This window comes from Vigna umbellata, chromosome 6 (genome assembly GCF_029865625.1).
Source record: "Vigna umbellata cultivar VRB3 chromosome 6, Vumbellata_1.0, whole genome shotgun sequence".
In the NCBI taxonomy this organism is placed as follows: domain Eukaryota; kingdom Viridiplantae; phylum Streptophyta; class Magnoliopsida; order Fabales; family Fabaceae; genus Vigna; species Vigna umbellata.
Genome location: NC_142170.1, coordinates 9,534,493 through 9,561,303, shown reverse-complemented (window position 1 = coordinate 9,561,303; position 26,811 = coordinate 9,534,493). Strand labels below are relative to the sequence as shown.

Here is a 26,811-nt window from a genome sequence, read left to right as displayed (position 1 = left end):
TAGAATGATTACATGGTAGCTCAGTTTTGGGGGTCATCCTGAATCTCCAATGGTCTTTCTTTTCATGTAGAGAGGATTGAACATGTGGTGAGGAGTAGCAGGAGGTCCTAGTCTTGGATGCTTCCATATGATCCAAGGTGAGTAATAACGGATTAACCTCGTGATTGTGGCCGGGCGGGAGTGCCCAAATGTTTCACCAGGCGGTAGTGCCTAAAGTTCCACCAGGCGGTAGTGCCTAAAGTTTCACAAGGCGGGAGTGCCAGGGCGGGAGTGCCCAAATTTCATAAAGCCACCACGAGTGCAAGACCCGCCATAGCTCGGTAATCATTCTAGTCCGGACGAGTCGGTCTATAAAGGAACAAGTCGGGGTATAAAGTAACAAGTCTTGTGATGTCAGTTTACCATGTTTGGATGAATGTTTACATGTCCCGGAAGTATGTGAAATATGGATCAAGGAGTATGCTTTAATTGTTCTTTTATATGAATCTATGAATGATTGCATGAATTAACTGTGCTGTATGTATAACATGCTTTTTATATCTAGCTCACCCTTGCATTGTTTGTGTTATGTGCTGTTTGGGTATGTTTCTTTGGCGATGATCATCCACTTGGATGGGAGCAGATGACGGAGAGGATACTTTGGAAGCAGCCCTTGATGGAGACGGAAGTGCTGCAGCTTAGATTAGCTAGACTTATTTCGTAATTCTTAATGTTTGGAGGAACTCATGTGTGTTTTAAGTTTTAAATTCTCCGTGATTTTCATGGAGAAATTCTAATACTCTTGTTGTCAATTCCGCACTATTCTGAGGATGACTGTAATCCTTAAATTACTCTTGACTGCTTTCCTATATTATGCATGATGACGTCTTTATTATATATGAATGATGTATATAATTGGGATGTCACATTTATGGTATCAGAGCAGTTTCTGTCCTTAGAGGATCCTGTAGGGTGTGTATGTGCGCTGCTTATGCTGTGTACTCTTAGTATTGTGTTGGACGGTTGTCCTTGTTTCCTTGGGTTGGACTAATGGTGTTTTTCTCTGTATGAGCAGAAAATGGCACCTAGACCACCACCACCTCCACCTTCTCAGCCTGAGCCTTCTGAGAACACCGTAAGATTGGAGGCTGTACTTGTGGCTATGCAACTTCAGAATGCTACTTTGGTGCAACAAAACACCATCGCCCTTCAAAACTTAGAAGCTGCAAGAGTGTCAGCTGAAGACACTCAGAATTTCCTCAGGGAAATGCTGGTTAATGGAAGACCTACTCCTGATGTTTCTGCCCCTATTACCATTCCAGTCAAGGAGTGGAGTTTGGAGAGTTTTCTCCAACATCATCCCGACAGGTTTTCTGGCAAATGCAGTTCGGATGAGGCCGATCATTGGTTCCAAGATATGGAGCGAATCTTTGAAGCCAAAGGGTGTCCGGATGAGAAGAAGCTGGCCTACACCCAATACTTGCTGACAGGAGAAGCTGGACATTGGTGGAAGAGTGTAAAGACCATCATGGAAGGGAACGGGACTCCTATCACTTGGGAGTTGTTCAGAACTAAATTTTACACTGAATACTTCCCAGATAGTGTCAGGTTTGCTAAGGAGGTAGAGTTTCTTGAGTTGACTCAAGGCAACAGATCGGTATCGGAGTATGCAAATCGTTTTAAACACCTGCTTCGCTTCAACACCATGTCAATAAATGAAGAATGGCAGTGTCGTAAGTTTGAGAATGGCTTGAGGAAGGATATCAAGTTACTGGTGAAAGGATTGCACATTAGAGAATTCTCCGCTTTGGTAGAGATGGCCCGTGATATGGAAAAGACTAAGGGAGAACCAGAGGGACTACAGAGACAACAGAACCAGCCAGTTAGGGTTGGGGGACCTATGATACCCCGGGGAGGCTCCAGTTCTAGAAAGACCCCTTTCTCTAGACCCTCTTACTCCGGGTCCAGGGGTTTTTCCTCTCAGTCATCGGGGCAATCCAGTTTTGCCAGTTCCGTTAGATGCTTCAAGTGTGGTGGACCACACCTCCAGATGTCCTGCCCTCAGTTAGAAGGGTATAGGAGGTGTAATATCTGCAGGCAAGAGGGACACTATGCCAGAGACTGTCCTACTACTAGGAGGGCAGGACCACAGCCACGCCAGGCTGGCAGACCTATTCAGAGGGGTGGACACAGACCTCAGGCAACCGGGAGAGTATATGCATTGACTGGGGCTGAGGCAACCAGTGCAGGTAATTTAATTGTCAGCAGTTGTTTGTTATTTGGAGCTTCATGTGTGACGTTGTTTGATTCGGGGGCGACACATTCTTTTGTGTCTAAGGCTTGTGTGGAGAGGCTTGGTTTAGTTGTCAGGGAGCTTCCGTGTGACCTGGTGGTGTCTACACCAGCAGCTGGGTTAGTCAGGACATCTAATGTATGCTCCAGATGTCCTATTGAGGTAGAGGGGCGCAGGTTCAGAGTGAACCTTATTTGCTTACCTCTGCAAGGGCTAGAGGTAATTCTGGGAATGGATTGGTTAGCAGCCAATCGTATTCTTTTAGATTGCAGTGGTAAGAAGTTAATATTTCCCGGAGAAGATGAAGTTATGTCGTTATCGCTCGGTGTATTGAGGCAGGATATCTTCGAGGGTGCCAGCTGTTTCCTAATCATGTTTCATATGGACGGGACTACTAATTTAAACTCTTTGTCGCTTGGGAACCAGAGTGTAGACCTTCTGGTTGTGAATGAATTCATGGATGTTTTCCCTGAAGAAGTTCCTGGTTTACCTCCTCCGCGAGAAGTAGAGTTCTCTATTGATCTGGTCTCAGGAGCAGGACCAGTATCCATAGCCCCTTATCGGATGGCTCTAGCTGAATTGACTGAGTTGAAGAAGCAGATTGAAGAGTTGTTAGAGAAACAGTTTATCCGGCCAAGTGCTTCGCCATGGGGTGCGCCAGTGTTGCTAGTAAAGAAGAAGGATGGTAGTTCGAGGTTGTGTGTTGACTATCGACAGCTGAATAAGTTGACGATCAAGAACAAGTATCCGTTGCCAAGGATTGATGATCTGATGGATCAACTACACGGAGCCACGGTATTCTCTAAGATTGATCTGAGGTCGGGTTATCATCAGATTTTGGTGAAAGAGGATGATGTGCAGAAGACGGCGTTCAGGTCTAGATATGGTCACTATGAGTATGTGGTTATGCCTTTTGGTGTGACTAATGCTCCAGCCATATTCATGGACTATATGAATCGAATTTTCAGACCCTTCTTAGATAAGTTCGTGGTGGTGTTTATTGATGACATACTTGTCTATTCTAAAACTCGGGAAGAACATGAAGATCACCTTAGGGCAGTACTTGAAGTGTTGAGAGAAAGAAGATTGTATGCCAAGCTGTCCAAGTGTGAGTTTTGGATGGAAGAAATTTCTTTTCTTGGGCATGTGATTTCAGCTAGAGGAATTGCTGTTGATCCCGCTAAGGTGCAAGCAGTACTTCAGTGGGAAAGACCTAAGACTGTCACAGAAATCAGGAGCTTTGTGGGTCTAGCGGGCTACTATCGTCGTTTTATTGAGAGCTTTTCCCGGATTGTGGCACCGTTAACAAAACTGACTAGGAAGGATCAACCTTTTGTTTGGACCGACCGTTGTGAGACTAGCTTCCAAGAGCTAAAGAGCAGATTGACCAGTGCACCAGTTTTGGTTATCCCTGACACAGGTAAACCTTTTGAGGTTTTTTGTGATGCCTCTCATCAAGGATTAGGGTGTGTACTGATGCAGGAGAAGAAGGTAGTGGCATATGCATCAAGGCAACTCAAGGTTCATGAGAAGAATTACCCCACTCATGACTTGGAGTTGGCAGCTGTGGTCTTTGCTTTGAAGATTTGGAAACACTATCTGTATGGCGCGCAATTTCAGGTGTTCAGTGATCATAAGAGCTTGAAATACCTCTTTGATCAGAAGGAGCTTAATATGAGGCAAAGGAGATGGATGGAGTTTCTTAAAGATTTTGATTTCGATCTCCTTTATCACCCTGGGAAGGCTAATGTGGTGGCAGATGCATTGAGCAGGAAGTCAGTGCATATTTCAGCCTTAATGGTCAGAGAGTTAGAGTTGGTGGAAAGCTTCAGAAATTTGAGGTTGCAGGTAGAATTTGGAGCTGACAGCATCAGATGCAGTAATTTGGTAGTGTCCAATGACTTGTTGAAGCGTGTTAAAGAAGAGCAGTCGAAGGATGTTGAGCTCCAAACGTCATCCAGTTTGATTGGGACTGAGCAAGGAAAAGATTTTGCTTTGGGGGCTGATGGTATCTTAAGATTCAAAGGTAGGGTCTGTATCCCTAGTAATTCAGAAATGAAGAGGTTAATCCTTGAGGAAGGTCATAAAAGCCGTTTTAGCATGCATCCTGGCATGACTAAAATGTATCAGGACCTCAAGGAGTCTTTTTGGTGGTCCGGTATGAAGAGAGATGTAGCTCAGTTCGTCGCTTCTTGTTTGACTTGTCAGAAAGCGAAGGTAGAGCATCAGAGACCGGGAGGTTTATTACAGCCATTACAAATTCCAGAGTGGAAATGGGATAGCATCGCTATGGACTTTGTTACCCATTTGCCACGCACTATCCGAAGGCATGATGCAATATGGGTAATAGTGGACCGATTGACCAAGAGTGCTCACTTCTTGGCGATCGATTTGAGAATGTCTATGGCGAAGTTGGCGCAGCTGTATGTTAAGGAGATAGTAAGGTTGCATGGAGTGCCTTCGAGTATTGTATCGGATAGAGACCCGAGGTTCACGTCCAGATTTTGGCAAACTCTTCAGAGTGAGATGGGAAGCAGACTTCAGATGAGCTCGGCGTATCATCCCCAAACAGATGGACAGTCTGAGCGGACGATCCAATCGCTTGAAGATTTGTTGAGGACTTGCATTTTGGATCACTTAGGGGTATGGGATGAGATATTACCACTGGTTGAGTTCACTTACAACAACAGCTATCAGGCTAGTATCGGCATGGCACCGTTCGAAGCGTTGTATGGGAGGCGCTGTAGAACACCTCTCTGTTGGTTTCAGGATGGAGAAGCAGTTTTGACGGGACCAGAGATAGTTCAGCAGACTACAGAGAAGGTGAAGCTGATACAAGAGAGGATGCGAGCATCTCAGAATCGGCAGAAGTCCTATGCTGATCGGAGACGCAAACCGTTAGAATTTGCAGTTGGGGATCATGTGTTCCTCCGAGTGACTCCTACTACAGGTGTAGGAAGAGCCATTCGTGCTAGGAAACTTTCTCCTAGATATCTTGGTCCTTACCAGATTCTTCGACGAGTAGGACCCGTAGCTTATGAGATAGCCTTGCCACCTCGGTTAGCTAACTTGCATCCAGTGTTCCATGTATCTCAATTGAGAAAATACATGTCTGATCCTTCTCATGTGCTTGAAGTTGACGATGTGCAAGTCAGAGAAGATTTGTCAATTGAAGTGCAACCAATAAGGATTGAGGAGAGTCAAAACAAGCAACTTAGAGGAAGAATTGTCCAACTTGTCAAAGTGATCTGGAACAGTGGAACAGGCGACTCTACTTGGGAGTTAGAGGACGAGATGAGAGAAGCTTACCCCCACTTATTCTGTTAAGCCTAATTTTCGAGGACGAAAATTTTTGTTGTTGGGGAGAATGTAAGGACCGTGCATTTAAAATAAAAAGTGGTGGGGGAGGTGTAATGACCGCACGTTCTCAGTGGGGGGCGGCAGTCATCATGCTTGGAAGCACCAGCCGCCCCAATATCAGAAGTGGGCTTTTATTTTATTTGCAAATGGGGAGCAGCACTCAGAGGTCCCTTTCTTTCATTCTGCACCGTCCAAGAGCACCATTTCTTCCTTCTTAAAGGTAAAAGCCATGGATTCAAAGGGATTTGGGGATTCTGAAATTCTGGAGGAGTGAGAGGCGTGCTGCAAGTTCTGGGAGAAGAGAAGGAGAGCTGGGCACTGTAGCAGAGAACTGGAACGACAGAGGAAGAACTCAGAGATTGATTCAAGGTTTCCAAGGAAGTCTTCAAGAGGTAAGGGGAGTTGGATTTTCTGGATGTTGATAGTAGTTGCATGAGTAGGATGCTGGAAAATTGTGGTTGTATGTATGGGTGGATTGAAATTGATGTGTTGATTCATGTATGTAATCTTGTATGCTTTGGAATTGAAGAAAATTGGAATTTCATAGCTTTTTAGTCATTTGGAGAGGAAGTGAGGTAGTGATTTTGAGCATTTGGGGTCTAGAGTGTTATTGAGCCTTTGGAACAGTTTCACCCACTGTATTATGACTTGTTAGAACCATCAAATTGATCAAACTAGGTGTAAAGCGGTAGAATTGGATTTTGAGTATCAAAGTTATGAAAATTGATGTTTTATGGTTGAATTTGAGTATGAATCCCTTAAGAATTGAATAAGGAACGGTTATAATCAATTAGGTAAGTCCAATCTAGTATAAAACATGAATTAAGGGTGTTAGAAGTTAATTAAAAAGGGTTGAAAATGGTAAGAGAGGTTCTGACCTCAAATCTGCAGAATTCTGCATTCTGCATCAGGTCGCGCCCGAGCGCGCGATGCTGCAAAGTGCGTTCGTCCATGACTTCTGTGCGTTCGTCCAGTTTGATCCAAATTGGACGTTCGTCCGTTTTAAGCCACATTGGACGTACGTCCAAATGGCTGGAACAAGCGTTCGGCCTTAAATTCAGTGTTGAGCGTTCGGCCTTTGTTTTGTTCTGATGGTGAACGTCCGGTCTCGGTTTTGTTGGGAGCGTTCGAGTTCAATTTAGACTCTAAGTTTCAAATCATAAGCGTTCGTTCATGGATATGATTGTTAACGTTCGGCCTCAGGTTGGTATTCTTGGATTTGAATCTTGAACGTTCGGTTTTGATGTATAAATAAGCGTTCGGCCTTTATTTGATAGTATTAAGTTTGAATCTTGAGCGTTCGGTATTATTATTATGGGATTAGAAATTCTTAGCGTTCGGCCTGTTGATCTCATAGCGTTCGTCCGTTTTGAGCAACATTGGACGTTCGTCCAAATGGCTAGCGTTCGGCCTTGTTAGTTTAGCGTTCGACCAAATATTGTTGAATCCAATATGACGTTCGGCCTAATTGTGTTCAAGCGTTCGGTCAAATTTTGTTAAAAGTCTTAGCGTTCGTCCTAGGTGTCAATATAAGCGTTCGGCCTAGTGGTGTGAAATAGCGTTCGGCCTGTTATGAAATAATGTTCGTCCTAAGTTTAATCAGCGTTCGGCCTGCTGGTAAATAGCGTTCGTTCAATATCGTTTGGCAGATAACGTTCGTTCCAATAGTGTTATGAAAATATCGGGTTTTAAGTTCATTTTCTTGAATTGAATTATGTGAAAAATGTTTGGAAATTATATACTGTGATGGGATACGTTGGATTTAATGTGATATTATGGAGGTATCTGGTTATTCATTAATTGGGATAAGGTTTAAAGTAACAGTATGATTCATGAACGTAATTCCATTATCCTCAAGGAGAGGATACATGGTGGTGTTTTGGGGTTGTATAGAATGATTACATGGTAGCTCAGTTTTGGGGGTCATCCTGAATCTCCAATGGTCTTTCTTTTCATGTAGAGAGGATTGAACATGTGGTGAGGAGTAGCAGGAGGTCCTAGTCTTGGATGCTTCCATATGATCCAAGGTGAGTAATAACGGATTAACCTCGTGATTGTGGCCGGGCGGGAGTGCCCAAATGTTTCACCAGGCGGTAGTGCCTAAAGTTCCACCAGGCGGTAGTGCCTAAAGTTTCACAAGGCGGGAGTGCCAGGGCGGGAGTGCCCAAATTTCATAAAGCCACCACGAGTGCAAGACCCGCCATAGCTCGGTAATCATTCTAGTCCGGACGAGTCGGTCTATAAAGGAACAAGTCGGGGTATAAAGTAACAAGTCTTGTGATGTCAGTTTACCATGTTTGGATGAATGTTTACATGTCCCGGAAGTATGTGAAATATGGATCAAGGAGTATGCTTTAATTGTTCTTTTATATGAATCTATGAATGATTGCATGAATTAACTGTGCTGTATGTATAACATGCTTTTTATATCTAGCTCACCCTTGCATTGTTTGTGTTATGTGCTGTTTGGGTATGTTTCTTTGGCGATGATCATCCACTTGGATGGGAGCAGATGACGGAGAGGATACTTTGGAAGCAGCCCTTGATGGAGACGGAAGTGCTGCAGCTTAGATTAGCTAGACTTATTTCGTAATTCTTAATGTTTGGAGGAACTCATGTGTGTTTTAAGTTTTAAATTCTCCGTGATTTTCATGGAGAAATTCTAATACTCTTGTTGTCAATTCCGCACTATTCTGAGGATGACTGTAATCCTTAAATTACTCTTGACTGCTTTCCTATATTATGCATGATGACGTCTTTATTATATATGAATGATGTATATAATTGGGATGTCACACATAATTACAGCAAAGACAGTAAATCTGGAATTTCAAAATCAGTAAAACAGTAACAGCAAAATACAGAAAACGAAAATACAGAAAACAGTAAATACAGAAAACAGTAAATTTAGAAAACAGTAAAAACAGAATCAAACTTACTGCAATAAAATACAGAGAATAAAATTACAGTGAATTAATCAACATGCAAAAGATAAACAGCAGCAGAAATTTAATTTGCATAAAACAACAACTAAAATTAAATTACAACAGTAATTAAATTACAGCAGTAAAAAGAGACAGTAAAACAATTTAAATTTCAGAAACAGTAAATCAAACCAAACTTTGAATTTAAATTGGACATGAATTTATTACAACAAAGAAAATAAAAATGAAAAACCTAACTTGCAGTGTTGTTCTCAACCGTATCCTTCCATTCTCTGTGATTCTTCCTTCTCTGTTCCAGCAGTCCAGCCCTCTCTTCTCCACTGTCCAGCCCCCTCTGCATTCTCTCCTCTGCTGGAAAATGTCCAGCTTATTCCCCCTGCAGCAGCCCCTCCACGGCACACCCTCTACTACTACTGGCACACTACTCTACCGTCTGGAACTTCAACAGATAGCTACTGGAAGAGGGAGCCTCTCCAGGCCGTAACGTCCTTCTTGCTCACGGCTCTGCCTTTTTTTATAGCTGTAACTCCCCTCCTTTTCTCTTCATTCCCGTCCTCATCCAACCAACCTTTCTCCTTTCAATCTCATAAAATAATTAATAGTTTCCTCCGCCCATGGAATTTCTTGGACGACACCACTTCCTAATAGAAATAATAACAATTCATCCTGGCCCCGCATACCAATTTGAACGTTCCTTTAATTCCCATCCAACACCACTTCTTAATTTTTAAAAGAAATTAAACTTCTCCAATGGGGTGTGCTTGTTTCTGGTGGGCCGTGAGCTGGTTGAACATGAGTGCTGCATGGACCAAGGTAATGATGTTGCACCTCCCATGCTCTCCACGGTGGTTGCTGCTGGACGCTGAAGTTGCTGGACTTGCACCTGCTGCTGGACGGTGATGAGCGTGTTGGATGGTGCTGCTTCTTCCTAGGACGAACGTTTTGAATCTTGGTCGAACACCTAGCTCTGGACGATCGTTTCAAAGCATGAACGACCGTTACCAAATTAACACCTAACCGTCCGGTAAAGAACCTGGTCGAACGGTTGTTCATAGAGGACGAACGGTCGAATGCTGGAACATTGGCCAGGATGAGCGAGCGGTGAGGTCGAATGGCTGAGGACGAACGCTAGTGGTCAGTGATGGCCGAACGGTATATGCTCTACATGTTTTTTTCTGATCAGTCGGTGCAACACAAACCGTTCGGTAGTGACTTTGGCAGACCGTTCGTTGACGCTCGGTTTGTAGTGGTCAGACTAAGTGTAAGCTTCAACTTACCGCTCGGTATTCATTCGCCGCCCGTTCATTGACGCTTGGTTTGGAGGTCGTTCGGTCTCCATGCTTACCGTTCGGCCAAGTCATCAGAAGACCGTTCGTTCAAGACTCTCAGCTTCGTTACTGTTCGGTATTGAACAGACCGTTCGGTATTAAGCTGACCGTTTGGGTGCGCCCTGCAAAATAGTCATTTAAAATAATTAAGCCCAAATAATTTAAATTACTTAAAATAAGAATTACTGGTTCAATTAAACACAATTATGAAAAATGGGAAAATACTCAACAATTAAGTACAATTTCCTGATTAAATTCGGTACAAGCTGAGTGAAGTTGACAAAATATTGACTCATCAACCACACTCAACACGCCACCTCACCCATAACCAGGACTGGGCACAATTTACTTAAAAACTATAAACTATAGTTATCTAACTCCCTTCAAAAGAAAGGGAAGAACCAGGTAAAAAGCAACCTGAAAATTGGCGTAAAGACATAACGAAGAAGACGGAAGGAAAGGAAGAGAGAGAAGCAAGGAAAGATTGATTCAGTGTTAGAGAAAATGAGGTGACATTCTATTATTTTAATGGTGAGCACAAAAAGTTATATAGTTTCTTTAAAGGATCAAAATTTGAAAGAGAAACTAAAAATGAAATCGCTTAATAGTTTAATGATTAAAAACATATTTAACCCCTATTAAAGTCATTTTAATTTTCCTTTCAATTTTTTTAATAAACTTTAATCTATTCTACAAAACACATCCTATAATAATAAATAATTATAGAACATTTTGAAACGATCAATCCAAAATACTTCAAAATTAATATAAACTTTGCATACTAAAATATTACAAAATTATTTTAAATTGTACATTCCAAAATTACCTTTTAATTTGTGGGCATCTTCTACATGTTCAATTTCATATTTAAGAGTGAAATGAATTTAAAGAATCTGTTACTGTTGTAGACTTCGTTGGTCCTCTTATCAATTCTTTTCAACGTAATGTCTTATTTGGAATGCAGTTTCGGAATTGCACGACTTGTATACATTTTATAGTGTTTAATAAATTCATAGTGGAACTCATACGATTTTTTAGGTTAAAATAAAATACATTAATTATGACCAACATAAAACTAAGGAATGTTGTCACAGATGCACAATACACATAAGTTGCATTCTTTAACAGCTTAACAAAGAGCTAATACTTAACATGGTATAAAATGCCGAAAGCAGTCTACCCTAAGAAAGATCAGCATAGAGAAATATATAACATTAATCATCAAATTAATGCTACTGAGTAGCATCTTCAGAAAACCTCGCATCGAATGGAGCTGAGGGATGGGAAAGAGCTGAATTAGCAGAACTAGCTCCAGAACCATGCTGCAATTCAATGACAAGCCATCGAACAGCTTTACTCATTTGTTCCAACCGAACTGCACTTATGGGAGGAAGACCAGTCATGGTAGCTTGTCCAGGTTTTCCTGCCACAGGCCTTGTTGCCTCATCCACTAGACACTCGGATCCTATTCTTTGCTTCACAGACTCCACAAACTCCTCAGCTTGATCACATGCTACTCTAAACAATTCCCACTTCTGCTTAAAGTTCTCTAGAGCAGTATCTGTAGCTGTTGTTTTAACGGAACCAGCATTTTCTTTGGCCTCTAATACATTGGCAGCAGCAGAAACAAAATCTTGATAGGCATTATTCAGAGAATCAACTACGCTGTCCATTGGGCTGCTTGTGTTAACCAAATAAATTCTAAGATTCTTGTTACTACAGATCCTAAGGAAAAGAAACACCGAAGGAATTACAGCTCAAGAACAGCAGCTACTAATATCTCAAAGCTATTTGTCTCCGATCCTGATATTGTTCACTGCAAATACACCAAATATTCGTATGAAAGACTATAATATCACTATGAAAAAAAAACGGTATGAATTGTTGAATTATCAAAAAGGGAAGACTGCTATACCAAGCACCCTATAAACATGTACACAGATCACCAGTTAATTTTTTTCTCACATAGGGAATATAAATATTATAAAGTAAAAAAGTATCTGATCAGAAATAAAAATATAATAAAGTAAAACAAAAATTGCTGGTCATGAATCAAATACAGTAAAACTAAAATCTACCAAACTCTGATATCATAAATTCAAATCTGTCATTGTACCCAATCAAGAACATTTCGATTCAACTTATAATTGTTTTAGGCACAGTGAACATGTTCAGCAATAACCATTCAACATAAATATTAATTGATTGAGGCAGATTCTAATGACATAAACATTGAACCATATTTCTTCTCAAGAAAGGCATTCAGATTGATACCACTGTTATCACCAGATTGATCTGTAGCAACATTCTTAGGGCATACACATAATTAAGAGAGGTAATACAATTTATCCACTTAATCATTGAATCTCATTGGCCTATTTTAGATGATGTGCAAATTCGACTTTGAACTTAGAAGGCCACTGGAATCCAAATGGGAAAACTTTCAAAAGGACATCTTAATACTACTTTCAAAAGGAGCTGAGGGAGATAAAATCTCACTCGCACAGATAAAATGTCATTCAAATCACAGTCAAACATAAATTGTTTCGTTTTACAATGATTCTAACTTTAATCCACCATCCTGAAAAACCTCACCACTTTCATCTCACCCTGTTCATTACCAACTCTTTTCCAGAATGAAGATAACACAGGGCCTCATCCTCATCCACATCTCCTTTTTCTTTTCTAAAAAAGAAAAAAATCAAAAGAGGATAGTGTCGTTAGTTAAAAGAAATTTCAGCACTTTTCTTGGTCTTGGTTCCATTTTTTTCTGGCTTGCCTTAGTTCATCTGTACCCAAGTTAGAGAGAAACGCAGATTCCCAAGCACCCACACATATACTGCGTTGTGTGGTTTGTGGAGCTGTGATTGTACTAAATTCACATGCCCCTATCCTCATGATATGAATTTTGAGTGTCCTTTGAGGTTACCTATTAGTATATTAGAGGCTAAGCCATTCTTGGCACATAAAGGAACAGAGAGCTCTCTACTCTCTAGTGTCTACACAACTGCAACTTACACAGTTTGGAACATTGTAATACAGAAAAAAACCCAATAGGCCTATTATAATCCTTTTTCAACCCAAGCTTACAGCAAAAACATAGAACCCACCCAATAGTATAAGAATAAACCAACTGACAGAAACAACAAAACAAAACATGCATGCTCACATACTCCTGATCAATCTCATCTCGTAGCGTCAATTTCAACCAATAAATCAATGTAAACACATTCATACTTGGTTGGACTCAAATGCTTAAGAGAAGGTCAGAAAAAAATAGAAATTTCATAAAGTTAGTATATGGTAACTAAGAGTCAGCAGGAATAGAAGTTTCAACGGTATGATTTTACGATTGAAAATATCTAAAAGCTAAAAGTCAAACCAAACAGCAGCTGAGAAAGATGCCCCACCCAGGCAAACAAAATGGCTTTTACAGTGTCACAATAAATAAATATCAAAACCTGATTTTCAGAGTTTCACAAGAACTCAACAAACAGTCTTCAAGTTTTCCGTCAAGTTTTGAAGACATCTTCCGTTTCGGTAACTGACTTCACACATGTAGAAGAAAATAGCTCCCACAATTGTCATTGTATAACACAACACTCCTAAACCACAAAACAGCAGCAGTGAAACAAAGAATTGGTGTTGTTGATTGATGAACAGAAGGCAAACAATCTCCTCTTCTACCACTCGATCGTCATCAATCACCACCGCCTGTATCACTGTGTGCTGCTATTGAGCTCCATCGAAGATAGTGGCAGTTGGGAAATGTGAGGTTTCGGTTGAACTTGAGTGAAGATTATTTATCGAGAAGAATTTTTTTTCATTTCTAGAGATAAAGTTTTGAAAGAAAGAGGTTAACCTGGCCCTAGTCCTGTCCCAACTCACTTCATGGTGGCTTTGATTGACAGGGACTTTGGGAAAGCCCCGTGTTATGTGGGTCACAAAAGTGGAGTTTAGCTCTAGAAGGGCATGGGTCGACCCATGGGCTGAAAATTAAAATGACAACTCTAAGCACACCTCCAATTAGTTTAGTTTATCTGACCTAGTCTAGGAGAACAAATTAAATTAAGTCACTGTTTAATATTTCTAAGTTTGAGACAATACTAAAAGAAATGCATCATCATACATAACCCCAATTTGCAATGAAAGAGAAATAATCCTACCCTCTATAGCGTGCGTTTGCACATAGGGATAGTAAAACGGGGCAACCCAACCCGTTTTAGTCCGACCAGCCTCCGGCCCTCCTAAAACATGCATGGCCAGGCTGGTCCACAACATGGGAGCAGGCTGAAACGCAGAACCCGTCCTACAGGGCGGGATGGCCCGCCAGTTTTGACTTTTCGTTTGAGTTTTTTTTCTGTAACTTCAGGCCAAGTTTTCCATGTGGTAGCTTTTTAACCCTATAAGTTGACAAATTATAAACTACTATGGTACAGTACTAGCAAGCATTCTCAAAGATGCACGAAGAGACCAAGCAAATATATGGCAGAGACTACGTTCAACAAATATTTCAAGCAAATGCAACTAATGGGGCAAGTAATTTGACACTAAATGTTTCTAGCAACTAACCTACAATAAAACAAAACCAAGCGTGCACTGCAAACGAAATACTTCATTACAATAGAACTTTAATCTCCCATAAGCCAAATACGAAGGCAGCTATAAAAGCACAAGCCAAAAGAAATGTATTCTAATATTCCAGGATCACTCACCAGCCCACCGAAATGCCAAAGGCCACCGCAATGCCTCAAGCACAAACTAATTAAAATAGCAGATACAACACACATCGAGACAACCACACACACCAACAAACATGAAGGCCAAAAGAAAAATGATCTCGGGAAAACCAGATTGCTCAAATAGGTACAAGCACGACAACGGCGGCTCAACAGAAAAGAAAGAACAGATCAAACACATTTATTTTACATCATTATCCATTGCAAATAAAGCCAGGTAAATTTGAACCTTGGAAGGGGACAAATCCTTCACTTCTGCACCTCCGAAATCTGTCACGAATTAGGGTTCAAATGGGATGATCCGTTAGGCTCGGTCCGGCGACGAAACCGGTGATGAAGGGGTTGAGCGAAGGCGATAAAATCGCCGTAAATGGCAATGCTGCCGTCAGCGGAAAACGAGCAGGAACATTGTCAAGTTCTCGTCACCGGAACCACCGAGCATACCTGTCCAGCTGCGGCGAACTCGCGATGACCCTATGAAAGGGGTTTGCTCCAATCAGTGAGGCCACTCGACTTAGGGACTTAGGGTTGAATGGCGTGTGTGGAATTGGGGAAGAATGAGGAAATTTTATGAGGGAGAGCGACGGGTCAAGGAGAAAAGAGGAATTGATCAATTGAATGAGTTCGTGGTGGTGGGAGGAACGAAGAGCCTGAGCTTGAGTGTAGTGTGAGATGAGATTATGAGATGAGAAACGCGGAGATGAGAGTCTGAGACATAAATGAGATGAGAAGATGTATAGTGTCAAAACTTCTACAATTCAACCCATCCATGTGCAGGCCCCTTACTGACAAACTCAAATCACTGTACGTATAGAAACTACCTAATTTTTTAAGACACGTGGTGAATATAATTTATGCTTTGTTTTAAGGAAATAAAAAATATTTAAATTACAAAATGTAAAAATAATTATAAAAGTGAAATATATTTTTATTATTATTATTATTATTATTATTATTATTTATTTTATTTTTATTTATAAAAATTTTAATAAAATATAACTTATATGATTAATATAATATAACGTATGTAAGTTTTACGCAGAAATTTTCTTATATTTGCAATATTTGTGTATATGTAAGATTATTTTTTATGTTTCATATTTATTAAAAATGTTATGTGTCTTTATTTTAAAATTTGTTTATTTCTTTTTATTTCTACAATAAAGTAATTGAAGCAAGTACAGATTAAAAGTATATTTTTCATATATAAATACTAGTTGTTGTATTTATTTTGTGTGTTTTTAGGTTAGTGAATATATATCATATTGAAAAAGGTTTAAATGTTAAGAAAATAAATAATGGATATTTTTAAGAATACAAAGGTTGGAATTTTTTTTTAAAAAAGGTAAAGAATACACAATTTAAAAATACAAAGGTTACATAATTCAAAAATATATAAAGATTAGATTATCTTAGACAATTCAGAAAAATGTAAGAAGTATACTCTATATATACAAAGGATAAATAATGTAGAAAAATCTAAAGTAAACACTATAAAAATACTAATGATAGATGATGTAAAAAAATATAGAACAAACTCTTTAAAAATACTAATGATAGATGATATAAAAAAAAATATATAGAATACATGTCTACAAATACAAAAGTTAGATAATGCAACAAAATGGGAAGAATAGATTATATAATAATATAAATGTTAGATGATTCAGAAAAACGATATAAAAATACAAAGATTAGACGATTCTAAAAAAATCAGGATCTATAAAAATACAATAGTTATAAGGAGTAGATCTTACAAAAATAAAAAGATTAGATGATATAAAAAAAATGTAAATAGTAAATTCTCTATAATATAAAAGTTGGATGATGAAAAAAAAAACAAAACACATTGTGGATGATTTAAAAATATAAAGGTTAAAATAATACCGAAAAATATCAAAAAAAATAAACGATTTAAAAATACAAAAAATAATCAATATAGAAAATTATAAAAGATAAACTATCTAAATATACAAAGTTTATAGATTATAAAAGAAAAATACATTTACACATGTTGATATATTTCCTTGTGATTTTTTATAAAATAAATCTATTTATAAACAATAAACACTATAACTTATAACTATCGTAACTTTTATCAAGAACCAGTAAAATTCAAGCACGTGTCGTTAGTGGAATTCACGTGTCAAGAGGAAGGCTCGACACTCAGATGACGAACGCCAGGTGTCAAGCGAAGGAGACCGGAAAATCAGTAAGTGGAAAGTAGGTGTCGACAGATGAGGGGACGTTCGTTTTGAAGTGTGAAGCAAAACTTGGATTTTCAGAAAAACCTACCCCACTCTCTACATGCACCCTCTTTTCAAAATTTCTCAAGAACCTCATTCTCTCCTCCTTCTCTCTACATCTTCTTCATCTTTTCTCTACATTTTCTTCATCTTTTCTCTGAGAAAACACTCCCTTTCTCTCCTCCGATCATTATTCTGGAACCGTAGGATCACTTCCGGCGTCCCAAGCTTTAGTTTGATCCGATTGGTTTCAAATACTGAACGGGTAAGTTTTTCTTGTCTTTAATCATTCGTTATTGTAAATATACAAACCAAGTTCTGGTTGCATGAGCCCTTAGTTTCATTCTGAACGAGCTTAGTCTGACGTTTTACTTTGGTTCGAAGAGTCGTTGAGCGTTGAGGGTAGAAAGGATCGTAGTTCGGCGAACTGAGTCTGAGTCTGAGGGACGTACGTTCACGCTCTCAAGTAAGGGAAGCTTATTTAATTTAATTGGTATTTGTATGTTGTTGTACTGAATGAACGTTCGTTATTTGATTGAATGACTTTGATGCATGATGATTGATATGATTAGATTGCATGAACGTTCGTTTGTTTAATGAGTGGAAATGAAACATGGTTGAGTTATGTTTTAATGCATGAAAAATATGAACCTTATATGATATGGATTGTATGAAGTATGAAAGTTGATCATGATATGAATGTATAAAGTTATGAAACTATATGTTAAGAAAGGAGATAAATACAAATAGATTCTGAATATGAAATTTCTCATATGAAAGTGTACGTTCGTAACTGAATGGTTATTGACCGTTCGGTTTTTCTGGTAAACATAGTTGAAATGGGATTCTTTCATTTGGAAAGAATCCTAGTTGAGGACGAGCGTCCTCGTGTGGTAATACTATGCTTGAGCGTTCGGCCAAGCACAGTTGTATCTGGGTATCCTTTGATAAACTCAATTTATATATATATGTAATGGTATATTTTCGTCGTTCGTAAACAATACTTCGATAGTATCTTATTTTATTTTATCAAGCCTTTTATTATAAGTTTATAAGTGCTCGGTCTTACACCAAGCGCTCGTACTGAGTGGTGCTTGGTCTTACACCAAGCGCTCGTACTTGTTTCTTATATAATCTATCTTGATGAAAAATAGTGTTCGTCTAACTTAAATAGAATCTTCTTCTCCACCGTGCTCGGTCATTGACTGGCATTCGGATTTCTGGATGTAAATTCAAATAAGTTAAATATTCATAAGCGTTCGGTTTTCTTCACGAGAATTCTTCTAAGTATTATTATTGGAATATCTTGAAGTGTTTATATCGATTGGTTCCAGCATAGAGTCGTAGCCTTTGGCGAGGTCTTTTCAGCGTTCGGTCAGAGTTATCAAGAGTCAGTTCATATAATTGATTCACTTTGTAATGAACGTTCGATTCATTCGTTCCTTGCTATATCTATTACACTCGGTTTTTCTCTCAAACCGACAGTAAACCTCTCGGTCTTATTCTATTCTGGAACTGGAGACCTCTCCGTCTCGTTCCAAGTGTTCGTCCTCGTTCTGAGTGAGGATTGAACGTTCGGTAATCAAGTATCCGTAATAATCTTTGAACAAAGATGAAAATTTAACTTTTTGGTAATGAAAGATGAATTTGAGAAAAGTGATAATGAAAGATGAAATTGAGAATGATTATGAATAAAATAGGAAGCGAATGTGATATGAATGAAATGATGTGGATTTGAACGAGCGTTCCAGGGAGGAACGACTCATGGATGAATATTGGAAATTGTATAGTATGAATGTGGTAAAGCTTAGCTGGTGGTTCATCCTGATGTTCCGTGAGTACTCGTCTTCACGTAGAGGAGAGTAGGTCATGTGTGGGAACGGCAGGAGGTCCTAGTCCTTAGGGGTACTTTGGACGGAACGGACTAACCTCGGGTGGCAGCTGATGAGAGTATTCCAGTTACTACATCACCCGGGTGCACGAACGTCGTAGTTACACAAAATTCATACAGTCCGGACGGTCACTCTAGTAGTAGGCCTTGTTTGAAGTGTATGTTGAAATGTATTTGACGTGTTTGAATATGTGAAATGTATGTTATCACTTGAATTAAATTACATAAGCTTACCCTGTGTTTTATTGTGTTGTCTCGTCCTTGTACGTCCGTCTTGTCATTGCAATGATCATCCGTGTGGATGTGAGCAGATGGAGACGCGCTGTTGGAGGATGCGCTGGAAGAAGAGAATCTGATAGAAGTGGAAGTGAAGGCCGAACCGTAGTACGTTCGGTTAGTAGTATAGTTTAGTTAGTATAAGGTGTCGTTCGGTCACCTTTTCTTCTGTTAGTAATGACCGTTCGGTATTTGACTTTTTATAAACCGTTCGATCATGTTTTCTTTTATCTGGAACAAATTAAGTTTATAACTTAGGACAAAATTATACATTTAGAGAAAATATTCTGGGAAGATTATAGTCATATATTATGCAGATTGCATCTTAGAAAAGAGTGAATAATATCAATACTTTTTTTAAAGGTTAGTTTGGAGCATTGAAGATTTGGAGTGTTGAAATTGTATAAGGAATCGAAATAATTATTTTCATATCTTTTATTTTATTTTGAAATTTTACAAATTTTCTATTTCGCTATATATGAAAATTTAGAATATTTTATTTAAAAGATAGTTTAAATTTATAAAATTTGAATATTTTTTATAAAATATTTAAGTTATTATCATATGTAAAAAACACAAAAATTGTCATAAAATAACATAGTGATGTCTAGTGAAAAATATCTATAAGCATCGTTAAAAAAATTATATTACATACTTTAAATTGAAAGATCTTATAGATATATACTAAAGAATAATTCCATTAATAGTGGTAAAAAATAATCATGACAATCAATCTTTATTTATTATAGTTAACACCAATTAAAAAATAATTGTTAAGAAATAACTTTAAGTGACATTAAGTGAAAAATAATCTTAATCAATGTCAATAAAAAAATTAGTCATATAGACACAAGTCTTAAATCTTAATCCATTGTCCTGCATTAGTGTCTATTTATAAGGGAAAAAGTAACTGAATTATGACACTAATCACTCCAATCGAATGAAATGTTGTTGTACAGATTTTTCCACTGAGACAAATCAAAACCAAACGACTTTTGAACCAAACAGTACACTAAGTACACACTTGTACCTAATAATACACTAAGTAGAAACTAGACAACCTTTGATAGACTTATTCAGTGAAGTATGAAATCCGTATCAAAGAGAAAGTTATACTCATCAAGTGATAATATTATTTGTACAAAAATGCAGAAAGACTAATGCAAACACGGATGACATGCAAATGGTGGATAGGGGAATTCCGTATTTTCCTCTGCTAAACAACCCTTTCAAATATGGCCAGTAGCACACTACCAGATATGTACTACAAATCAACTCCCCCACTCCACACCCATTTCCAATAGGAGTTGGTTGCAACCCCAAAAACATTATCAACATGGCTGTCAAATGCACCAACAAAATGGTGCTGCCTACCACAAAAACTGGGGACTCGTCGAACGTGAACCTTCCAGCATCTGCATTGTTTCCATCAGCACCAGAAGCAGTGTGTTCCTTCTCTGTTATTTCAAACACAGTATCTGAAATCCTTGATAGCTTAAGCATAGCACTCAAAAATCCAATAAACCATGCAGTTGTGGTTCTCATCACACACATTCTTTGATTGTTCCACCAATGTGTTATAGATAACCCAATTGTGAGGTACTCTGATAGAGTATGTATATTGTAAATCACAAAAACAGAAATTGCAATCCAGAGGACAAGTCCCTGAAACAAAAAGAAAATTAAGAATCCTTTGTATTGTCTAGCATAGCATATAATAAAACCTTGCCATTAAAACTGCATTGGAATTTGAATCAAACCTGAGGAAAGATACTGGTGTTGGCTATCATGCAATATGCAATTAGAGCAACATAACAAACCAGGAATGCACCACGTAAGCCCCAGTTGGTAAGCCAGAAATAAGACAAGCCTGCTCTGAATTGGACCTTACCAAAGAGCATGCACACAAGAGGAGAATGCTTCCCAAAAAAGACTACAGTAAGGCCTGAACCCCATCTCTTTTGTTGTATAACTGTAGAGAGTAATCCTCTGGGAGCACATCCTTGAAAGGCAATTGGATCTGGGGTGCAACACTCCGATCTCCAACCTTTTCTTTGAATATTCAACCCTGTTGGTACATCTTCTGAGATTGATCCATACAACCAGCCCAACTAGAGTTTCCAAAATTGTCAAAGCTAATTAACAAAACTGCACTTTTGCAAGAAATGGTTTACTATAGTCTAAAAAGTATATTTTTGTTTCTGTTGAGTACCTTTTTACCCCAGAAAGTGCCACATTCATAGTCACAATTCGCAACTTGGGTTGCTGCCTCAATAAAGTTGGAAGGAGTAATATCATTAGCTGAATATACACTCCCTCCCGAAGCATGGGCTGCTGAATTGATGAACTCCTTTGAGCTTCCAAATTGTTGTATTAGTATATCTTCTTCTAATTTTCCTGCTGAAGATACAAAATAATAAACACGAAGTGGTGCAGTATTTAAGAATAAGAAATTTCGTGCATTTGGGTAAGACCTTTTATCTCGGTTTCAATTTCATGAGGATAGAGACCGTAAATAGTGTTTCTTCTATGGAAGGTGTTTGTTCCTCCATAGAAAGGTCCTTGAAGTCCAGCCATGCCTCGTATTATGTACTGCACGAGACAAAAACAAGAAAATATTAGTTTAAAAAGTTCTTTGGTTCATAAATTTCACTGGTGAAGTGTAAACTTAGAACTTCATTTAAGGCTGAAAAACACCTCAAATGCAGCCACCCATTGATTTCCAAAAGGGTCATCTTTTATTCCATCGTAGAATTGTTGGAAACATTGAACGAAAGCAACGTCTTTCCCTTTTTGTGAATCCATCAAAATGCACAGAGCGTGTAGAACAATCTTGGGATTGTTCACAACCATGTCACAGTCTACGTTCAACATAAAGGGAGCATTGCTCATCAATCCAGACACTCTTGTCTGCACATATGAGTTATTGATTCAAATTAAATCAATGGTTAAATAGAAAGAATGAGACTCGAAATTCCAAGAACCATACATCAGTTAACAAACTTACCAAGACATTCATAGCTCCCGCTTTGTAATTATGATGGTACTGTGGTCTCTTCTCTCTTGATACATAGATTAAGTGAGGCAATCCATCAAAAAGACCTTCCTTGTTTTCTAATATAACCTGTTCGTATGTCATGTAAATAAGTGCTTTCTTGTTCTTTAGACGTGTAAGCACCATAACTTCGATTGGAACAGATATTGGAAAGATGTATGTAAACTTTGCTGTTTCAACGAACGAAGAAGTAACATGTTCGTACAATGGAAGATTTACTTTTTCATCTTCTAATTTGACTGTCTAGAAATTTGGCAAGAAATAAATAGAAAAGAAGTAAAATGGACAGTGTAAAGGAAAGAAAAGAAACGGTGAGGTGCATATATTTATGGGAAGATAACACTTCTGACATGTTCGTACTCTAGAATTTAGAAATTAAGGTAGCCAAAATCATTTGTGTTTAATTTCTATGTAGTCGCTCGACCCATTAAGGAATCATGATATTTCTGTTACCTTAACTATGCTTGGATGATTTCTTTGTTCTGTATTCGAGAAAATCGCAAATTCTCCATCAAGTTGGAATGGAGTTGTTTTGTGTGTCACCTCTTCAATTGTTCGGCTTAGATTGTCGTACATCTCCTGCAAAATACAAAAAGACAAAAAAGTTCAAACATATTGTACATCTCCAAATTTCATTTGTCCTTATATTCGGTGCTTATCTAATTATTATGAATGTGTGGAGGAGTTAGAAGACTAGTTTGGAATTTTAATAATGCAGGGCGAGGTTGTTGTACTCACCTTCACTTGTAACCATTCTTGTTTGAATTCAAGCGAGTCTTCGTTATTGTTTATTGTAACATCAGAGTAGTATCTAAAGGGTGCTCTCACTTGTACGTTATGCTTCTTACAGAAAGGAACCCAAAACTTAGCAAATTTGGAGGCTTCCAGAAGGGCATAGAAAGTAAGAGGGGAGCAGCCATCATCAGAAACATAGCAAGCTAGCTTGTTAGCAGGATAATCAAGAGCTAGAAGAGATAAAACAGTGTTGACTGTGATGATAGGGGATTCAAGTACAGGGTCTGCTGTTGTAACAAACAAGTCCACCGGTGGAAGCTCCTGAACCCTATTGAGATTAAAAACATTAAATTACAAGTACATAAATAGTAATCACATGAATAGCACTAAAAACCAAGAATAAGCATTTACAAACTTGCAACTTTTGGAAGTACTTGAAGAAGGGAAAAAGTCCATCAGAATAGGAAACTGGACTGAAAACAGAAATCAGTTGCTGTATGTTATTATATACCTTTGCAAGAGACGATCTGGGTGGGTTATGGTCACTGCAGGACTCCACTTGGTGTTGAGAATGACAATCCAAGTGAAGGTGAACCAGGATTCGCATATGAAAGCAAGTAACCATGGGAAACTGAAGTTGTGGGATGCGAAAACTCGATTACTAAGAAGTAAGAGGAGGAGGAATAAAATCAAGGTGTCTATCACTCTTTGAAATGTTCGTTTGAGCCAAACTTTTTCATAGAGAGGGAGATCATGTTCTTCGTTGGCCATTTAGCAAACTTTAAGAAACTAGAACAAGGTTTAAGATTCCTTAGTGGTCGATTATCTGCAGAATGGGAAAGTTCTGTAACATGTGGTGTTAGGGTATCTGAAATTTATTATCTAACATATAATACAATGTTTTACTAAGAAATAGTTTATTGTGGAATTTTGTCCTGTATAAATCATGGACTGACTTTCATTTTCCTTAAAATAATAATACTAGTTGAGGTCTTTGGCTGCTGTCATCGAGGTACTTGTCTCTTATATCATCTGATTACGTAAATGAAGTGTGTTGCATAACTTCTCTATGGTTTGGAAAATCAGTCATCAGGTAAGTTACTGTCACGTATAAAAAACTTAGAATAGCCGTGACAGACAAAATGACCTTTACTTATAAATATTTAACTCTAGAATTCATGCTGTCATAAGTACAGTATCATATTATTGTGTTAAGACAATTTACTGAACATGCGGTACTGTTCTTGTCATATTAGTATTCTACAGACATGGCGGATACATGTTATATAAGATTTGTTCCTTTTCTTAGTGCTGTTTCACAAAATTTCTGTAAGATTTAAAAAAAGGAAAAATAAAATTATTTAAAATTTTATAAATTAATTTATTGAAATTATTTTATACTTTAAAAGCTTAATTTATATAGTCTAATTTTAATCTATAGATTTTTTTCGTTCCTAGAAATTTATTATGGAAAAGTTTGTGAATGTTGAAATATTATGTAAAAGAACAAAAGCTAATTTTAGATACTCAAATCATGGAGAGAGAATCTTTAATAGGTTAGTGCACTAGGCACAAAAATAGCATTTTCCTTTCTTTGTCACAATAAAAAGTTGTTCTTTGAGGTTTGCACGAACAATTATGATTGAATAGACTCTTTTCTTTGATTCATTTTTTCTTTCGGTCTTAATATCATGTTTCGTTAAGAATTTGTCTTATTATTATTTAATTATTTTAATCAGTCTATGTGTAGAAGTACATTAATTTAATTTCTTTTGTATCTATTCTTTCGAATAAATTCACTGGAAGAAGTAAAATGATAGAAAAATCAACTTAAGAACTTCAGAATAGATGGATGAAATAAGTAGTTGCATTTTTTCAACCATTTTCTCGTATTATTTGTATTGATATAATATTCATAAAGAACAAATATTAATAAATATCTCTAAATAATAGGACATTTTCGACAAACCAGAAAGATTTTCTGGACAAAAATTCTCATGTTAGCTTTCCTACTTTCTCTGCATCTAAAATTCCTTCAGCGTCATGACCACAGCTTGACAGATGATGAACGAAATTCAAATTTATTGATGACAACATCCTTAAATCCCAAGATAAACACCCCTGGTTTGCTGTCTTGAAGCACAGTAAAAGCCTCGTTCTTTATTGGTTGAAGCACAAAGTTTTTCCCTAGATTGCAACCATCAGACATAATTTTTCGACAGTGACCATCATGATTGCCTGCTGTGTTTCCTTCAAGGCCTCAATGATGACCAAGAAGCTCTACAATCTAAGATATGTTAATTGAACATTGAACATTGATATCTTCACTGCTCACTCTTGCAATTTAAAGACAAATCTATGCATCAAAATTCTAAAGTCAGGCCTGTTCAAATAATGATCAAACCATGTGCTTTATCAAACATGACTTAAGAGATAATTCATCACAAAATTTGCTACATCACTGGTCTTCAAAGTAACAATTGGGTACATAAGGAGGGGAAGGCAGGTTTCCAACGCATTTGAACTTTTGCTGCTTGTACTTATCCCGGACAGCTTTGAAAGATGCTGCCTTTCGTAACAAGTACAGGTCATGCAAAATTAAGACACATTCTTTCAATTCGGCTGATTTGTAACCAGAACATTCACTCAAAGAAGGAGTCCATGGATGCACTTCAGGCGAGATAATAAATCTAGAAAGAAATACAGCAGATGCTGCTACAACCGAAGGCAAAAATTTCAAACAATCATAATCCAACAAACTTAACTCAGCAAGATAGCGGCCCAGAAATTCACTCTGTGAATTTGGAGTCATTTCGTTATCAGCAAACCTTCTGAGAAAAGTGTTCACAGTAGGATTTCCCATTTCAAACTTTAGTGACTGCAGTATGTCAGCTTCCATCTTCACAACCTCTGCCTTGTCATATGTGTAATCAGTGATGCTGCAAAAATCATTCACACAAGGTGGGTCAATTTCCTCGTATTTGGATGCAATAAGCATGGAGGAAACACCCAGCAACTGAAGTCTGGATTTATTCACCGGATTAACCGATAAAAATCTATCAATGTACGAAACTGAGAGATGAAGAGTGTCTGGAAGAAGCTTGTACTCCTCACCCACTTCTACTAACCAATCCACCAAGATTGCTCTCATGGTTGGTGTAAACAATTTCTGAACTTTCTCAATGTAGTCAACAGTTGGTCTCCTCTTTTTCTGCATCTCCATTTCATGAAGATACTCATAGACATGGGAAAAGAGGGATTCATCAGTATGGGGGGAAGAAGAGTGGTGGATTGTGGAAGATTGCTTCTTTGCATTGGGATTCTTCACACCTTGCAATTTCTCTTTGGGAGGATCTTGAACCAAAGAAACCCTATGCCTTTTGGGGTGTTGTTTTTGGACCAAGACCATAGCATTTGCCTTTCTCTTTGAGGCGGCACGAGTCTCCATCTTTTGTTCCTTCTGTGATGTGAATTTGGAAGAGAGGGAAAGAACGCACAGATGAAAGAAGATGGGATTGAAGTCTTGGGTGCAGAAGAAAGATGGTTGCCATGTTTATGTATAATGGATAGAGAAGACAAGGAGGGTCCGAAAAATAAAACGAAAATGAATCAGTGTGTCTGAAAATTTTGAGATTTGGCGTTACTGAAAATTTAGAGATTTCGTTTTGGTTCCAAATTCAAAGGTACAGTGTGATTTAGGGTTTGTCTAGGAATTGAAGAGAATTTTCACATGGCGGGCTTCTTTTCCGCCTTCTGCTGGTAAAGTGACCTGGAATGACATTAATAGGAAATATTTTAGGAAGATTACATAATATCAATATTTTTTTATTTAAATGTTGGTTTGTACTGTAACATTGAAAATTTTGAGTGTGAAAATTGGAAACAAGAAATTGAAATAATTACTTTAATATCTTGTACTGATCTTAGGAAATTTTACAAATTTTCTATTCAACTATGTACGATT

At 38.0% G+C, this 26,811-nt stretch overlaps 2 protein-coding genes and 1 pseudogene across 4 annotated transcripts; all 3 read right to left on the bottom strand.

Annotated features, from left to right (window-relative positions):
* Positions 1-10,975: 10,975 nt before the first annotated feature.
* Positions 10,976-15,404, bottom strand: LOC148196766 (mediator of RNA polymerase II transcription subunit 32-like). Of its 2 annotated transcripts, none has more exons than XM_088093143.1 (2): positions 14,874-15,404; positions 10,976-11,721 (listed from the first exon to the last, which is right to left on the bottom strand). In XM_088093143.1, exon 2 carries the CDS (start codon positions 11,576-11,578, stop codon positions 11,138-11,140), a length of 441 nt encoding a protein of 146 aa, XP_087949269.1. In that variant the 5' UTR covers positions 11,579-11,721; positions 14,874-15,404; the 3' UTR covers positions 10,976-11,137. The 2 variants fall into 2 exon arrangements, with proteins under 2 accessions (XP_087949269.1, XP_087949268.1); XM_088093142.1 differs by lacking the exon at positions 14,874-15,404 and adding an exon at positions 13,367-13,769.
* Positions 15,405-19,913: 4,509 nt separating this feature from the next.
* LOC124846959 (cellulose synthase-like protein H1) lies at positions 19,914-23,732 on the bottom strand. Of its 2 annotated transcripts, none has more exons than XM_047324330.2 (9): positions 23,359-23,732; positions 22,851-23,175; positions 22,566-22,691; positions 22,065-22,181; positions 21,755-21,967; positions 21,532-21,649; positions 21,270-21,457; positions 20,818-21,168; positions 19,914-20,722 (listed from the first exon to the last, which is right to left on the bottom strand). In XM_047324330.2, the coding sequence occupies exons 1-9, from the start codon at positions 23,616-23,618 to the stop codon at positions 20,177-20,179; spliced, it is 2,244 nt and encodes a 747-aa protein (XP_047180286.1). In that variant the 5' UTR covers positions 23,619-23,732; the 3' UTR covers positions 19,914-20,176. The 2 variants fall into 2 exon arrangements, with proteins under 2 accessions (XP_047180286.1, XP_047180287.1); XM_047324331.2 differs by having other exon boundaries at positions 21,270-21,454; positions 23,359-23,731.
* A 1,027-nt stretch (positions 23,733-24,759) lies between these two features.
* On the bottom strand, positions 24,760-26,587 carry LOC124846960 (putative cyclin-A3-1 pseudogene; annotated as a pseudogene).
* Between the last annotated feature and the right edge of the window lie 224 nt (positions 26,588-26,811).